Source organism: Sprattus sprattus (genome assembly GCF_963457725.1).
Source record: "Sprattus sprattus genome assembly, chromosome: 9".
In the NCBI taxonomy this organism is placed as follows: Eukaryota; Metazoa; Chordata; class Actinopteri; order Clupeiformes; family Clupeidae; genus Sprattus; species Sprattus sprattus.
The window spans coordinates 13,030,698-13,048,197 of record NC_137928.1 but is presented as its reverse complement, the minus strand read 5'-3'; the positions used below and the strand labels follow the sequence as shown (position 1 = coordinate 13,048,197).

At 43.6% G+C, this 17,500-nt stretch overlaps 1 protein-coding gene across 2 annotated transcripts in view; it reads left to right on the top strand.

The window, feature by feature from the left end:
- The window catches only part of gria4a (glutamate receptor, ionotropic, AMPA 4a), a gene marked incomplete at both ends in the record, with an annotated part of 80,094 nt that overhangs the window by 41,635 nt on the left and 20,959 nt on the right, over positions 1 to 17,500 (top strand). For both annotated transcript variants that reach the window (XM_080844258.1, XM_080844257.1), the window contains 5 exons: positions 1,504 to 1,671; positions 1,946 to 2,050; positions 2,340 to 2,450; positions 7,140 to 7,346; positions 9,156 to 9,544. In XM_080844258.1, the coding sequence (XP_080700384.1) occupies positions 1,504 to 1,671; positions 1,946 to 2,050; positions 2,340 to 2,450; positions 7,140 to 7,346; positions 9,156 to 9,544 (980 nt within the window). The remainder of the gene's footprint in view (positions 1 to 1,503; positions 1,672 to 1,945; positions 2,051 to 2,339; positions 2,451 to 7,139; positions 7,347 to 9,155; positions 9,545 to 17,500) is intronic.

Sequence of the window (17,500 nt, the reverse complement as noted above, 5' to 3'; positions counted from 1 at the left end):
TTGCAGCAGCACCTTAGCCAATCAGGGTGTGACAAGCCAATGCAGCAGCCACGCTTTAGCCAATCAGAGTGTGACCGATGAGAAGGACCAGTGGACAGCCATGAAGCGGAGAGTGGGAAGCCTCCGCAGAACAAGGCCAGCGACTGAAAGCTTAAGTTTCAAGTACCGAGGGCTTAACAAACAGTGTTTTTCGCTGAGGGCTTAATTGAAGTACATTCCAACAAACTCAAAAAGCCTTTGAGCAGATATACTCTATGTCAAATTGTAGGTCTCAATATATATATTTATATGCCCTGTCTTTTTTTGTCAGGGAGTTTGTGTGTGGGTTCGGTGTGTGTGTTCGGTGTGTTCATTGTGTGTGTGTGTGTGTTCGGTGTGTGTGTGTGTGTGTGTCTCAGCTGCCAGAGAGCAGGCCCTATGTTTTTCCTGTCGTTTGAGTCCATTCTAATCTGCTCAGTGCTGTCACATGCGTTTCACCCGCTGCTTCCAGCCCTGTCGGCTCTAAGAGGGGTATTTACCCCTACAATACCTATCATCTCTCTCACGCTCTCTCTCCTCTCTCTCACCCTCTTTCTTACTCTCTTTTTCCCTATTTCACTTTTCTCTCTCCCCCCCTGATTTGTTTCTGCCTCATTCACTGTCGCCCCCCTCCTCCTCCTCCTCCTCCTCCTCCTCCTCCTCCTCCTTCTGCTCCTGCTGCTCTCCCATCATCCCCTCTGTTTTCTTTCTTGTCTCTGTAAGTGCCTTTCATTATCTCTTTTACTCATTTTCTCCCTTATTTCTCACACGCTTCCACTTCAGCTCACCATGTCTTCTCCCTCTCATTCTCTCTCTCTCTCTCTCTTTCTCTTTCTCTTTCTCTCCCCACCACCTCTCTCACACACATACACAAACACACTGATACAGCACACACACACACACACACACACACACACACACACACACACACATTAAGAACTTGACTCCCTCCCTCTCCTCATCTCTGCTCCCTCCCCTTTGTTTTGCTACATCAATACCACAGAGGTCTTTAACAGTTGTTATTGATCTGGAGTCAGATTCTGTTGCCCAGTGCATACATTAGCTGTAAACACAGCCTCCTGCGTATTATATATTCATTAAGTGGGAAGCAGCGCCTCGGAGTGGGTATGGGGCCTGAACCACCTCGCACCACTGCAGTGCCCTGACATTTACAGAGACTAACCACTGATGATAGAGAATCATTACCGTAATTATTGTATGATGATGTCCTAGGGGCCAGAGGGGTATAAGTTGGACACCTGTTGTAATTATGGCTTCGTATCGTCTTGTTCCAACATTGTATTTTCCCTGAAAGTCTGTGTGGTTTTCTAATGTTTTGATTTTATTTTATTACAGATCGCTAATCACTAATTAGCTGATTCTGATTCTGACACTTTTTTCCAATAAATCAACAATGTAGTCTTTTCAATCATGTGAGCATCATAGCAACATACATGAACTTTTCCTCCTTTTCCTCCTTTGCAGTACACTTCCGCTTTGACCTATGATGGAGTGCTGGTGATGTCAGAGGCATTCCGGAACCTCCGCCGGCAGAAGATTGACATCTCTCGGCGAGGGAACGCCGGGGACTGCCTGGCCAATCCGGCAGCCCCCTGGAACCAGGGGATTGATATGGAGCGCACCCTTAAACAGGTGAGAGAGGGAGGTTCTGCCTGTGAGGCATCTCAGAGAAAGTAACTACATATGCATGAACATATGATGAAATATACACGGTATTACAATATTATATATTATATTAAACACTTATTTGCATATTGCATAGGTTGGCTTTTAATACATTGTCAGTAAAAGAATAAAGTTTTGCTTAATTAATGTGATTATCAGTAAACACTGATTTCATACGGATGGCCATAATGTCTTCTCATCAATTCTCATCAATGGTCTTTTCATTGTTCTGTTTGCCCAGGTGCGCATCAACGGTCTGACGGGCAACATTCAGTTTGACCACTACGGGCGCAGGGTCAACTACACCATGGACGTGTTTGAGCTGAAGAGCAATGGCCCACGGAGGGTAGGTGTTGCCCCTAAGTGTGGCTTGTAGTAAGAAAAAAGCAAACTGCACACATGGATGACAGGGATGCCATGTCAGGGTCACTAAATATGTTAGAAAAATATTCAATATACACAATACAGAGTTTGTGTACATATGAGCCCATATCCTCCGGACAGGGGAAAGAAATACACAAAGAAATTCACACACCAGCCTCGAGTATAATGAGACACTTTTAACTCATCCATTATCCACACATAATGATATTTGCGCCTCTCACAATGTGCGCATATGTACTCCACACTGACAGATTGGCTACTGGAACGACAACGACAAGCTGGTGCTGGTCCAGAGCGAGCCGCTCTCGTCCAATGACAGCTCTGGCATCGAGAACCGCACTGTCATCGTGACCACCATCATGGTAACGTATCCTCAGGTTCCTCCCTCTCTCTCTCCCTCTCCAGCGCTCTCTCTATCTCTCTCTCCCTCTCCAGCTCTCTCTCTCTCTCTCTCGCTCTCTCCCTCTCTCAGCGGTGCTCTAATCATGTGTTGTCAGAGCTATGTTCTTCTCAGTGGGCTCTGTGTGTGTCTTATAAAGTCACAGGCCCCACTGGAGAAGCCTTCGTCTTTAGTGTGGACGAGCAGAGGCAGTGTTCCAGAACGCAGGCAGGGACGGAGGGATGTGTGTGTGTGTCTGTGTGTGTGTGTGTGTGTATGTGGAGGGGGGAGGGGTGTCTGGTGGAGGAGGAGGATAGAGAAGGAGTGGGAATGGAAGAGTGTATTGATCCCAGAGACGAGAGGCAAGGTAATCAATCAGCCGAGCCACAAGTGTAATGGCAGCGATGCAATCTAAAAAAGATACCCGCACAGACATTTATGTGTCTGCAGAGTCACAGAAACGGCCCTTTCATGAGCTTTATGATCAACTATAATGGAAATTATAACTGTGGTGGTGCGTTGTTTGCGCCATAAACTCTGTTGCAAATTCTCTGTCTAGTCTAGGGGGAATGTTTTAAAGAAGTGAGGATTTTTTACATTTTCTTTCATCAGAAGTGCACTGAATGAAAATGTTGGCCAAATGTTGTTGTTTCTTTTTGTGTTGTTACTCTTGCTGTTGTTTTGTTTGTGTTCCACAAGATGAAAGAGTGTTCCTTTCCTCTCTGTCATGTTGAATTGAAGACTGTGCCCCCCTCCCTCTCTTTCTCTCTTAATGAACTGTGTATTTAAAAAGGCGATGGAGAATTATACCTCAGCCACCCCCTCCTCTCTCCAGCCCCTGGTGAAGAAACCCTTGTTAAGGCACTGAGGCACGCGAAGACAAGGACAAACAGACAGACAGAAGGCAGAGCTGGGAGCTCAAAACTCCTAAAGACTCTTTAGGGACTCTATATGGCTGACGCGCTCAATGGGGACATGTCCCCCAAAGGACTGAGATATTTTGCACTCCTGTTTTTGTTTTGCTTGATGTGTGTGTTTTACATTATCTTGCCCAAAAAGACCAACAGAGACAACTGTGAAATTGTATGTGAGTGAGAGAGAGAGTGTGTGTGTCAGAGGGGGACAAAGGTTATCACTCGATGGTTCAACCTTACATTTACATTCTCTGTGTTTCCTCTAACTCTTGCTTCAACAAGAACATACAATTCTTTAACTATAGTTTTGAAGTCTTGAATGTATTGTCTTGTAATTTACTATGATAGCGGCACAATAAGAGAATGTCTAAAGATGAAGGAAATACTCATTTAGTTCTAGATGGGCGTTATAGTCGTAGTGTTTAGCAGCCCATCTGCATTGTCCTAAGTAGAAGTTCATAGCTTTGCCAAAGAGCCAAATGGTCCCATGTCCCGGGCACAGATGAGTGACCCTGGCATTTAGCGGGGAAAAGGTGTGTCATAATGCAGCTGGGTCGAACCTTGTCCAGACATGTGCAGCGGCATCACCAGCAGTCGGCTTCACGTGTTGGCAAGACACTAACACGACAAAGTGTTACTTTTCTCTGATGACTTGATGTAATGAGGCTAGTACAGGATTACAGATGCGTGCTCTCTGCTGTTTGTATTTCTCTCTCTCTCTCTCTCTCTTTCTCTCTCTCTTTCTATCTCCTTGTCACTGGTTCATGCCTCAAAGTGTGAGAGGAGAGAAAAGCTTCGGCTGAAAGCTGAATACACATCCAGCCATGCAGAAGTGTTAGTCACTCTTTGGCTGGGCAATGATATCTTACGGGACACAGACTCACAGCTGCATCGGACGCGTTTAACACGGACCACACTGACATGCGACGAGATAGACGTCTCATGACCAATCATCCGCCACAGTACTGCTACAGGATTGGGAAGCCCTGAAGTGTACATCACACACACACACACAAAGCATCTCATACCCTCACACGCATTCACATACAAAAAGATGCGTGTCGAGTGTATTGATACATCTCGATGAGGCCCGTGGTGAGGCTGTGGGCTTTGAGCCATCGATAATGAGCGCAGCGGCTCGTGTGCACATGGCACCAGGAATGTGGCTGTTGGAGCCGTAATGGCTGATTGCTGTAATTAGCATGTGTAGCTGTGGCCGTGTCGCTCCCACCACGTGTTAGCTCCATGTGAGAATCGTCAGGAGTGGCCCCAAGGACACGACTTTGTTTATTCCGCGCCATGACACAGATATAAGGGTCGTCCCCCCCCCCCCCGACCCCCCCCCCCCCCCGTACCCTGCCCTGCTAGTCAAGGCGATTCCCCTCATTACACCCTACCGCAAAACAAAAAGGCCAGACAGTGTGGCAGGACATACACTGATATAATCACCATGTCTTCCTCCACCTTCACAGAGATGTGTTCTCAGTGGGGCTGGAAGGGCAGGAAATACGACTTATAATTAGCAGGTGAACATTAAATATACATCGAATCTTGCCATAATGTGCAAGACTATTGGTGCAATTAATACAGCAGATGAACCGTGTGGCATAATGTGTTCAACAAGGCAGCCAAGCTCTCCTAGAGCAAATGGGGGTGAATATTAAAAGTCACAATATACGATAGAGCACCTGTCATCAGTCTCCTTTGGATTTGGTGCATTGTCCTTTAACAACAGATGACTACTCTGTCGATGCCTCGGTAAAGTCTGTGAAAAAAGTAAAAGAGCACAGTGACACACCCTGTCCCCTCTTGAAACCAGTCAGTCCAGCTATTGCCGAAGCCCCTCCATCCCTATTCAGTGTTTGCACATATGAGTCATGCCTTTGTGGGCAGCGGGGAGTTGTACATGGCTCTACATCACTGTTGTTGGGGAGAGGGCTCTTTTATTGCAGAGTGCCCCCATGCCTTGGCTTCCTGCTCATTAGACGACGAATGGTGTCTTTTTTTCCTCTCCCTTTTCTTCTTCTCTTGTTCCCCTTTCATGTCTTATCGTCGCGAGCCATGTGTCTCTACAAAGACGCCACCTGCTCTCTCTTCCTCCGTCTCCCAGCGTTTGTGATGCGCGTCCAGAGTTGCCAAGCGCTGGGCCACACTGGAGAACATTAGATCCCTTTTACACGAGCGATGGCTTAGAGAGCTGTGCTTTGGGAAAACACAGAGGACGGGTTCCCTTGGCGTTGCCCAGTCAACATAGTTTCTCTCCTGGCATTTAGCTCAATGGTTAAACACACAACTTCATTATTCCGAGCGAGCGAGTTAATGACTTTATGTGTTTAGGAGTATTACTCATCTTTAGAATTATGCGAGAGGGGATTACGTCAATCTAGGCAACAATAACGGAAGGTTATAACATTAAATCATAAGTCCCCTTACATAAACACACTACTGGTTAACTGATTCCCCAGAAATCTGTAACTACTGTTTTATTACTTCTGTTATGTCATTAATGGTGTAACTGGTTATTGTTTCGCATAGGCTGCTAGAGAACAAGCAATAGGTTTTAAAATATTTACAATACCTGACAATAAGTCAGAATTTAGATTAATCTTGACAGAAATGGTGCATATTTCTTCTCTGTGGGAGTTTTGAACTTTTGAGCAGATCTAAAGATATGTTGTCTTTTTAGGTCACAAAATATGTATGTCGATGTCAAATTAATGTTAATATGTGCATAGATGTGTCTCTTGTTGTGAGAAATAAATGTTGTTCATTGCAATTCTTTTTGTACAGTATGATTTAACCTTTGTGGGTGTGACATTTAAAAGAGATTTCCAGAGACACCTTGCCTAAAACAGATTTGAATCTAATGTGGTACTCACTATTACCCTTGTATGTTCATACTGCATTTTATTCTGGGTTTGGCTTTTCATATTTGCTCCAGCTGCTGCTGAGACCCATTCTAAAACAACTACAGAGCTTAGATTTACTGCAATGTCAATGTGTTTGTTTTTTGTAAAATATATCTGTAAAACCATGTTTTGCCATGTATAAAATTCATTGTACCCCCCACCCCCCAGCCCCCAACAAAAATGCAAGTCAAGGCTTCAGTCCGTCTATTATGTTCAAGCACTCAATGCATTTAAAGCCCACTTCTTTATCTTGTCTGTGTGTTAAGCCTATTTAATTGGACTTGGAAAACTTTCAACTCCAGGTACTGTAATACCCAGGGGTCCATTTGATTTGAATTTAAAAGCAGTCAATTCCAACCGCCAATCACCGCACAAATGCTGATGCAGCCCTCTCTTCCTGCTGCCCATGTTTAAATGCATTTAAAGTGTATTTGGCTGGATGAAAACAAGAGCATTAAAGCTCAAAGCCTGCCTACTGATGCGTGCACCACTGATCCATGTATGGCTGGGAAGTACTGCTGCTGGGGTATTCAAGCAACAACAATAATCAAAAAAAGAATCCTCCAATTACTTATAAACTTAGCTAAGCAGCAGGGTTTCTTATAAGAAGAAACATGAAAAATCAATAATAGATGACTTCAGAGGACGACTTTAGAGAATGTGTAGTTGCCCTCGTGTGTATCTTTGATCTAGGAGTTCTCACTCACTTGAGGTGGTTCAGGTTTTTTTCAACGCTAAGCTGCTCAGGTGTGGATTTTGTTGATGTGGTGTAGTTGTTCGGTGGTCGGTTTGACTGTTCCCCCCCACCGTCTCTCTCTCTCTCTCTCTGGGCCTTCCTGGGTGCTGCAGGAAGGGCCGTACGTGATGCTGAAGAAGAACTGGGAGCTCTACGAGGGGAACGACCGCTATGAGGGCTACTGCGTGGACCTGGCCGCCGAGATTGCCAAGCACATCGGCATCAAGTACAAGATAGCCATCGTTCCCGACGGGAAGTATGGAGCCAGGGACCCGGAGACAAAGATCTGGAATGGAATGGTTGGGGAGCTGGTTTATGGGGTAAGGAGCCAAGGAACTGACAAACGCAGAGAAGGTTAGAGGTCAGAATTCGATAGACATAGCGTCTAGAATATCCACACAAACGAGAGCAGACCTCGAGGGTGTAACCTTCATAGCACAGGAGCAGACGAGAGATATTCCGCAGAATGTTTATTAGGCCAGAGTTTTCACATAGACATGGATCACATGCGCTAACATGAATAAAGGGCCTGTACACAGGACACAATAAAGAAAGACAGCTGGAAAATTTGAAATGTTTGCATAAAACTTTGTGGACCACTACAAGATCTACAATGCTAGCAGCAGATGCTAGTTGAGGTTCAAAGAGCTTTGTTCCTTCAGCTTTTAACTGACAAAGAGAAGTGGTTTTGCTATGCTCAGCAGTAATAACCAGATACAGCTCAGACCAATAATCCACACAATTTTAATAAGCCAATAAAACTTTACAGTGATCTACGGCTTTTTATATCAAGACACCTCAGATTTTTACATACAGCTCACATTGTGGGTGTTTGGCTGTGTCATGCCTTCTCTTGCAAGGGTGAAACAGAGTGATTGCTAGGTAGTTTAGAGATTGCTCCTATCCAGCTTGAATGGCTTGAATTGCCACCCCTACATAAATTGTGCCTCTAAATAGATAGAGGTCTGCCCAGCAACACTCTGTGTTTAGCATGTCACAGGATGAACATCTAACGAAAAACCGTCTGCAGCCACACTTTCGCTGCTGATATTTACAGATCAATCTCCTCTCGGCAGCCATTTGCTTTCCAGCTTTTAGCTTTTGGATTCCATTTGCAGGCCAAGGTTACACAGGAACAGAGTGCTGGGTGGGTGTTATTTGTCCATTGCCATTGAGAAGTGCTGTAACAAAATGTCTGCCTGAATATGATGCTTCAGCTGCTGTAGTCATTCAAAATGTATGTTTCTGCTCTTTCAAACAGAAAGACTTTCTTAATGGTCCGTGCAATGTGTCATGCAATATGTCATGCAATATGCCATGCCCAATGTTCCAGTGGTAAAATATAGCCTACTACAAGTCTACATTAGTTGAAAACAGGGATTATCCCAGTATGGAGAAAGGAACATTGTGTTATGGTCACAGTCGCTGGTTCTGAATGGGTGAATTAACCTTCCTGGAAATGTTGGATCTTTGATATTTCTTATCATGCAAAGTCATGGTCCAGGCAGTTCCAGGAAATGAAGGATAATTCCTCTCTCACCCAATCTCTCGCACTCTTTCTTGTTGATTTCCGCTGCCGCCAGTGTGATTTATATTCCAGCGGGTTGGCCCCCGTGACTTTGAATCGCTTACATTTGCATTTGCTTTCTATTTCCAGCCACAACGAGAAGCTACATTTTAAATGTCTAAATTATTTTATTTTATTCCGCTCCTGAAATTTCTTCTCCTTAGTCAATATAGCTAGGGCTGGCAAATCATGATTATAACTGCAAATGAATTGACTGACTGTTTCAATCACAGACATTTTCCTTTTTATACAGTCATGGAATGAAATCTAGGGTGGTCTCTTGGGTGGTCAAAAAATGTAGATAGATTAATACAGTTATCTTTCAAGTGACCTATGCTGACAATACAATCACAACATAAGAGATAACCACATAATCTTGGAGATAAGCAGCTATTTGCATTCTGTTTTGTTTCTTCATTCTTGTACATTAAATACTTAGCAAACTTATTTCATCTTCAGTAAAAAATAGCTCACACTCAGTTATCAAAGTGTTTGTTGTTTGGAAAAGTGTTGTTGTTGTTGTTTGGATCTAAAGACCCTCGTGTCCTTTTCTCCCTATCAGAGAGCCGAGATCGCTGTGGCCCCACTGACCATCACTCTTGTGCGTGAGGAGGTGATCGACTTCTCCAAGCCCTTCATGAGTCTGGGCATCTCCATCATGATCAAGAAGCCCCAGAAGTCCAAGCCCGGCGTCTTCTCCTTCTTGGACCCGCTGGCGTACGAGATCTGGATGTGTATCGTGTTCGCCTACATCGGTGTGAGCGTGGTGCTGTTCCTGGTGAGCCGCTTCAGCCCCTATGAGTGGCACACGGAGGAGCCGGAGGAGGGCGCGGAAGGAGGCGGGGGCGGCGGAGGACCCACCGACCAGCCGCCCAACGAGTTTGGCATCTTCAACAGCCTGTGGTTCTCCCTGGGGGCCTTCATGCAGCAAGGATGTGACATCTCACCCAGGTGAGTGGGGACTGTGTGGGCAGAGCTGCTGGAGAGCTTTTTTGTCCTTGCGGTTGCTGCAATGTTAAATTACAGTTAGGCTTTCAGGTCCCATGGTTCAGGTTGTAATATATATTGCTTTCATGTGGAAAATTGTTGTGTTTAGGGGGTTGCATTGCATCACAAATGTAAAGGGAATTTACGGTGAAAAAAAAAAGACCTATATAGTTAAGAAACAATTTGGTCACTTCACTCCGTAGTGGCTCTGGAGTTTTGGGATTATCTGAATTGGAACTGAAGGGTGATGCAAAAATTTAATTAGCTCGTTTCAGAAAAGGCTGAATCATTTGTACTTGGCTTTTGTGATTCAATCCCCCTGACAGATAGCAGCATGGAATAAGGTCCTGCTTTGCTCTGTGTGTGTGTGTCTCGGAGAAGCGTCTGCATTTCTGCTACGTATTGCATTTTTACGGTCAGGAGCATTTTGGTCGGTATAAAAGTTTAATGTTCCAAGCAGTGGTAGAGAAAAAAAAAACTATTTTTAGAATATTTATGAGAATGTGGCATTTTATTATTGATAACCCTAGAAAACCTTTGAATTGTAGAAATTAGCACTGCTACAGAAAGAAAACAGCAAAAACCAGAGGTGTGTTTCTGCAAGAAAGGATCGCTGAAGCTTGCCCAGCAAATGACACAGCCCTAACACTAATTAAATAATCTATGCAACACTTGAGCATATAGCACATAGTAGGCTTCATGATTAATGAAACTGTATTCATAATGAGTTGACAGAGTTAATTTGCTGTCTGCAATAAGCTATATTACTTAACCAGATCAAGGCAAATCATCGGTTATTATCGGTCCATTTAATCAGTTCAAGGTCTAAGGTGTTAAAAGACTAGGGTTAGTGTTAGAGTTACAAAGGCCAATACCATCATCCATGCTTTAAGTTAAAAGAATGTCAATGATACTTAGATTATTTTGAAATCCTCAAAGACAATGTCACTGAGTCTGCTGGTGCAATAAGTGTAAATGAAAGTGGAAAAATCTTAACAATAAGATAGATGTGGCAGATTTATCCAATAATACGCTGAGCAGCTAAAGATTGACATATTTGTATGCACGCAGCATGGCTGCAGACGTAGAGGTGGAAGACATGGCTACATTCCCTTCTGTTTCGAAACGAAGCCAGAGTCCAGAGTTTGTGCATTAGAGACGAGAGTCAAAATCAGGTACGCCCAATGACTCAAAATAGAAATCACCTACGTCTACTAATGCGGTAGACCAGGGTGCACGTGTGGCAGACTGTCTTCACTGTAAAACATAAACTTTGTATCCCAGAAGTGAAGACATATCTTGCTTGTGGTTCGATTGTTGTACACTCACAAAATAAATTAAATAAATGAGGACACAGCATGCAGATCTTTGGCTAATGTTACCCGTCGTATCTACTGTCGCAGAAAGGTCCAGTAGTGCAGCGGGAGATAATAACTTATTATTAAAACATTAGACTTACGTAAAAAGCTGTGAAGAACTTTACACAGAGGGTCTATTAGTACAGCCAACAGCACAACAGGACATGACTGTTTAACAGTTCATTTAACAGTTACAAGAAATTATAAAACAATGGTAGGTTAAGCTCAAGGTCTAAATTGTTAAAAAAAACTCAGGTCTTACCAAATTCACACAAACTTTAAAAAAGGAGAGATGTGGCATCATATGCTGCCCCTTACCTGTCGATTATAGTATGTTGTTGTTGTGTAACCAGTTTATTTACTGTAAAGAATAATCTCAAATTAGTGAAACTGTTAGCAATTCTTAATGTGACTTTGGGTTGATGTTAGATTTGAAATGATCACATTAGCAGCAAACATAGCCTCGAGGATCGAATCTCTGAGCCCATGGTGGGGCTCCACTGACCGACATACAAAATCTAAGTCGGAGCGGTGTCGATAATTCAAAAGCACTAGGAGTAGAAGCGGCTCCACAAAACGTCTGAAATGAAGAAGAAAAGAAACAAAAGTCCAGGCTTGATGTCACAGCGCTGTAGGCTTTCATAGTCCTGCACCAGCGACAAAATGGCCTCTGTACCTGCAGATCAGTGCTGTTGTGCAGAGGCTTCAACAACAGATTTGCTCATAATGTTATTATCTATACTCTTCATTGGCTACGCTACATTACTTCATCAGCGATATAAACTGAGGACGATCGGAGAGACAGTTTTTCTACTGCATCTCCACTCTACCCCTTCATCCTTTTTTTGCTTTATTCAGTCAGAAACACAAAACAAAACAAAACAACAAAACTATTTTTGGTTGAGCGGGTGGCTATTTGCATTCACATCCATTTACTTTATCTGGCCACTAGTAAAGTTACTTAGCTATATTTTAGTCGCTATCCGATCAGACAACGTCTATGTGACAGGCTCTGCGACAACATAGCAATTTTTTTGTAGCGCAACGCTTGTTGCCTGTACTGTGAATAAGTCTTGATGCAATCACACTAAAAAGAAGACTTAAGAAGAACCGTATACTAATAAAGAAAACTTCACAATGCTGTGTGATTTAGCAATCACGCTAAAAAGCATAGAAATCCCACTCTCTGCACGGACATGCTGCAGAGCACTGAGCGAGAGCGAAACTCCCAACATGGCCAAAGACACGTGCATGATTCAGCGTGACAAAGAAAGTGAAAGCCATCCGAAGGGATTTCGCATTTTGTGCAGCACTGTGTGCCAATCAGTGTGGCTTGGCAGCGGGGGCGCGGGCAGCTGGGCGCTCATGAAATGTTCATTTTCCCAGGAGGGACCGGGCCGTCTTCTCCTTCAGCCGCATGTGACGGCCATAATCTGGAGCTCAGTGGTATGGATGGCAGGTCAGGGTATGGGGCTATCTCTCCGTAGGCCTTCAGAAGGCTTGGACCCTTAAGGGCCTGCTATTACTGTGCCAATAGAAAAGAGTTAATGCAACTAATAGTCGCTGCGTAATTAGGTACATCTTTTAGATCTTGCAATAAATGTAATGGAGACTGTTTGACATTGGAAGTAGCAGGGAAGCATTCCAGTGACAAATTAGATTAGATATAAACTATTTTACGAGTCGGTTAATTACCATCTTTTTACTCTAAATTCCCAGTATTTGGTAGCTTAAACCAAACATTTATCTATTTAATACTTTAAACACTAAGCATGTCAAAACATTTTACTGCTTTTATCTTTATCTTTGTCCCGCCAGAGCCAGTTACCTGGTACTTTAGAGCTTATACTTGACTCACTTTTACCCTATTAATACCTCAAACATAACGGGTTGTGAGGTTGACTACCAGATTGAGATCATGTAAGATAATGTGCTCTGTTTGCACAGTGGTATCTCATGACATCATGTTAGCTCTGTCTATGCTCCTCAAGAGACTTGCATGGGTTTTGCTCTTAATCATGTTAAACTCCTCATCTAATTCATATAATTAAGTCTATCGTCTCTCATGGTTGAAATGGGGGGTAGGTGGGATTTATCTCAACATTAATCACATTAGGGATGCAACGGTTTTCGGTATTTTAGCGAACCGTTCGGTTCGCCCTGTTCGGTTCGGTTGACCCAGGTGAACCGCGATATTACGGTATGGGTGACATTAAACTTTTAATTTAATATGTGGCTATAATGAATGCACGCATGTATTGGGCGATAGCATGACTGCTTGGGACCCAGGGGATGAGTTCTGCGCTCCACAACCATGCAACAACCAATCAGAATTGTACTGACTTTCCCAAGAGCCAATCAGCGCTCTGAATGCAGACGCTGGAGATCCATGTGAGGAGAAGCAAAACTTTCCCTGTTGCAGCACGATCATGGCGAGTCAACAAGAAACGGAGAAAAGAAAATTTGAAGAGGCACCGTCATCTTACAAATCAGCTGTATGGGAACATTTTGGGTTCAGTGTGTGTGGAGTATGATGACAAAGGGAAAAAGATCGTCAGCAAGCAAAGCACGGTGTGCAAGCATTGCTTTCCTACGATCGCCTACTCCACAGGTACATCCAACATGTTGAGCCACTTGCCCCGTCATCACCCGGCTGTAAGTGGAGCAGCACGGTTTGTCGCCGAAAACACAACCATCCATTGCTGCAGCATTTCAGCAACAATATGCTTATAATTCCGAAAAACACAAGGCAATAACCAACTCAATGGACGTCTTCATAGGGAAAGACATGCAGCCCTATTCAGTAGTTTTAGGCACGGGATTCCGTCACATGATAAAGACCATTGACATTGATCCTCGTTTTAATATCCCCTCCCGCACGCATTTCAGCAGCAAAATAATTCCAGAACTGTACGAAGTGACTAGGAGAGAGGAGGTTTGTTCTGTTGTTCTTTAAGGATGTATTTATAACAGTTAAGTATTTTCTAGGGTTTAAGTGTGTGAATGACAATGTTTGTTGTTTGAGTTTATTGAATAATGTCAATGTTTACATTTCACATTACTTTACAGTATACTGCACTTTACTATATTTATTATTGCCTGTTTTTGACAGAAGGCCAGAATAGTGTTCCTTGTTTAAAATACATTTTGTGATTTTACTTAATATGTGCCCTTTTTACATTTAATTGCATCTTGCATTGTCTCTGCAAATGTGAGTAGAAGCACCTTGTTGACTTGAAATAGAAAAGGCAAATATAACCTAATGCGTGTTAGCGGCAGGATAATATTGATATATCGAAACCGAACCGTAACCGTGGCCCAAAAACCGTGATACAAACCGAACCGTGGCCACACTGTACCGTTGCATCCCTAAATCACATCCATGGTTCTTCATTCTAGTTCAAATATCGTGTGATGGAAGTAGATGTGCCTGCAGCTTTCATGCCCTTGCTCTCTGTGGAGAACATCTCATAACCGCTACGCCTTTAGAGCCAGATGCATGTTTGTGAATATAGAACTCCTTTTAAGCTTGTGGTCTTAAGCTCACTGAGAGAAGCCAGACTGTGTTTTTGCAGCCTCTCCGGCCCCTGCCCCTGCCCCTGATAAACACTCACTGAAGCCTCTGAGCCAGGAAGAATGACTCAAGCCAGATTAATGGAGGCGATACACAGGTACATAAAGTAAAATAATAGAGCCTGACTAGCCTATAGCGCCTATGTGATGGCAGCTATAGAGGACCTATGATTTTGATTTAAGCAGCATAGTAGTTTTACATTTTAAGCTTTTGTATATATTTTTTAGGTAGAACATTTAATTATTTGATGCTCAATAGATGTACATCTTGTTTTATGCTCTTAATGTGATAAGAAGTGACTTCCATTTTAAGGTTTTGTCTGCCTTTTATTTGTGCATAGTCGTTTAAAGGTTAGAGAGAGAGTTACACAAGTTGTGGGAAGCAGCACTTCCTGTGTGTGCTGTGTGTTCTGGTAGAATGGAGTCTCTGGATGTCTCCATCTGCAACATCTGTGAGTGGCATCTCAAAAGCGGCACAGTTCTTCAGTGAGTGTGTCCTTGACTATCTGTTTGTGCTTGTGTATGTATGTGTGTGTCAGTGTGTATACACTAGTGTGTGTGTGTGTGTGTGTGTGTGTGTGTGTGTGTGTGTGTGTGTGTGTGTGACTGTGTGTGTGTGTGTGTGTGTGTGTATTTAAGTGCTTGTGTCAGACCCAGACAGAAGCAAAATCATGGCTAACCTTTATTCTGTCAGACAAAACAATTCTGACTTTGAGTCCGTTTTTATTAGCACAAACGACACACAGTAACACACACGTGCATATATAGTGGCGATCAGGACACACACAAACAAACAAATTAGATTAGATATATAAACTATTTTACAAGTCGGTTAATAACCATCTTTTTACTCTAAATTCCCAGTACTTGCTCTCATAAAAACATCAGCCAACTACTTCTTAGTTTTTCCTTTATTTAACTCCCTGATGTATTTCCTAATGAACTATAAAATAATCCTGCTCTGTGTCCCTGTGTGTCTATGATCTCAGGCATAAACTGTAAGCACCCATCTGTACGGCCATTAGTACACACTCATCTGGCCCGCACTGGGTGGATGCGGCAGAGCGTGAGCTGCCCAGACAGAGATGGCTGATGCCAGAACCGATCCGCGTCAGATAAAGGCCACAACTGGGCCAGATCAGGGCCGGATTCACCTCACTGCTTTCTGGGCTTTACCAACTCATAATCCACAACCAGATTGTCCTCCTCTCTAATCCCTAATGAGGGAAACTGATGCGAACGCCAACACTTGCAGCAGGCCCAGGGAGCTGAAGTCAAGGGTTTGTAGCCTGCAGTGACTGCCTGGCACTCAGAAAGGAGTAGTATGTATACAAGTCAATTAATATAGTCAGCATAAATCCATTCAAGTTACAGACAAAGATGAATGACCTATGCACAATGACTCCGGAGACTCTAGTCTCAGTACAAGACAGACAGTGTCAGGTGGTTAACTTTATGGGTGTCCCCTTCTGGGAACCAGATGAGGTCTTGTGGCGTCACCCTGGAACAGTGGGATGCCTTTTGGAGGTGATAAGACAGCTGGAAAGAGCATTACTTTTTCTTGGGGTTGATGAAGCACTTCACACTTCATGGGTGGCACAAACCTGAAAAAACAGAAGTAGTTGAGGTCTCTCACTAAGTAGGGTTGGGTCTACTTCCGCTGTTTTCCCAAGGTGGCAGATTATTATATACTGCTTCTTTACGAACCTACCCGAAGGGGTACAAACGTCTAGGAATGTGTCATTGAGATAGATAAGTGACTGTGGCCGCCTCTGATGGGGTAACGGGCATAATTTATGTGGATCTCCAGAAATGTCCGCTAGAGTCAAACGCACCCATGATATTATGTAAAGCCTTTCTATTTGAGGTGGAAATGCTCTCAAACACCTGAACGTACCTGTTCACACAGCACCATGGCCTGTTTGCTTATTCAGGTTAAAAGACACCATGACTGCATAATGGACAGATAAAGGGCCAGGTTCTAGGAAATGTGCCCGTGTGTGTGTGTGTGTGTGACCAGGAATTTGAAGCCTGGTCAGCAGCTCTGGACACGTACATTAGAGTGCATTAGGGAGCCATACAGCGCGACACTAAAACCCTTTTAGTCGATCTCAGTCATTTATTAATGAGATGTCGCAGAGTGAGGGGTGTGCATGAATAAATTGCCACCATCTCACACTAAAAGACACACACATGAACGTATACACAAACATGAACACCTTGGTTCATTCAATTCACACACATACACACACACACTCAAGGATACACATGACAACACGTACACATCTGATCTGAACACCTATGTTCACTCTCTTTAACATACACACATACACAAGCACACACACACACACAAACACACAAACACACACAGTCAAGGACACACAGACTCACCCTTATGTATTGAAGGACACACCAGTACACACATACACACACACACACAGTTATTCATTAACATGGTGCCAGCACAGGTGTACTGAAATGAGTGACTGGTGAAAGTTGGCGCTTGTCAGGGAAGCTGCCAGTGGCCGTGTGTGTTGAAGGGTGGGATTGCCAGCTGCGGTAAATTGATTTTCCATCGTCATGACCAGTTTGGGGCAAGAGAAGTGTGTGAGCACGATGAAGAGAGACAGGGAGATTTGTCTTCCCATTTCCCGGTTCTCTCTCTTCTCTCTTTCCTCATCCTCTCCTCCGTTCATTCACTCGGAGCCCTCCTGTTTTCCACGCGTGTGAGTGGCAGTTCCAATTCAAATAGCAGCGGAGGAAGTAGATTGCCTTTCTCTCGCCACACTTCCGCCGAAAAACAGCAGCTTCTTCTCCGTATGACATCAAACCTCATCCGTGCTTTACCTGCACGACACGTACATGCAAAAAAGCCTAATTTGAAACATATCAGCTTGAGGTGCCTAACGTTTTATACATGACATATCTCACCTTATGCAAAAACCATGAATTATGACACATGTTTAATTCAACATGTTTAATTCAAAAG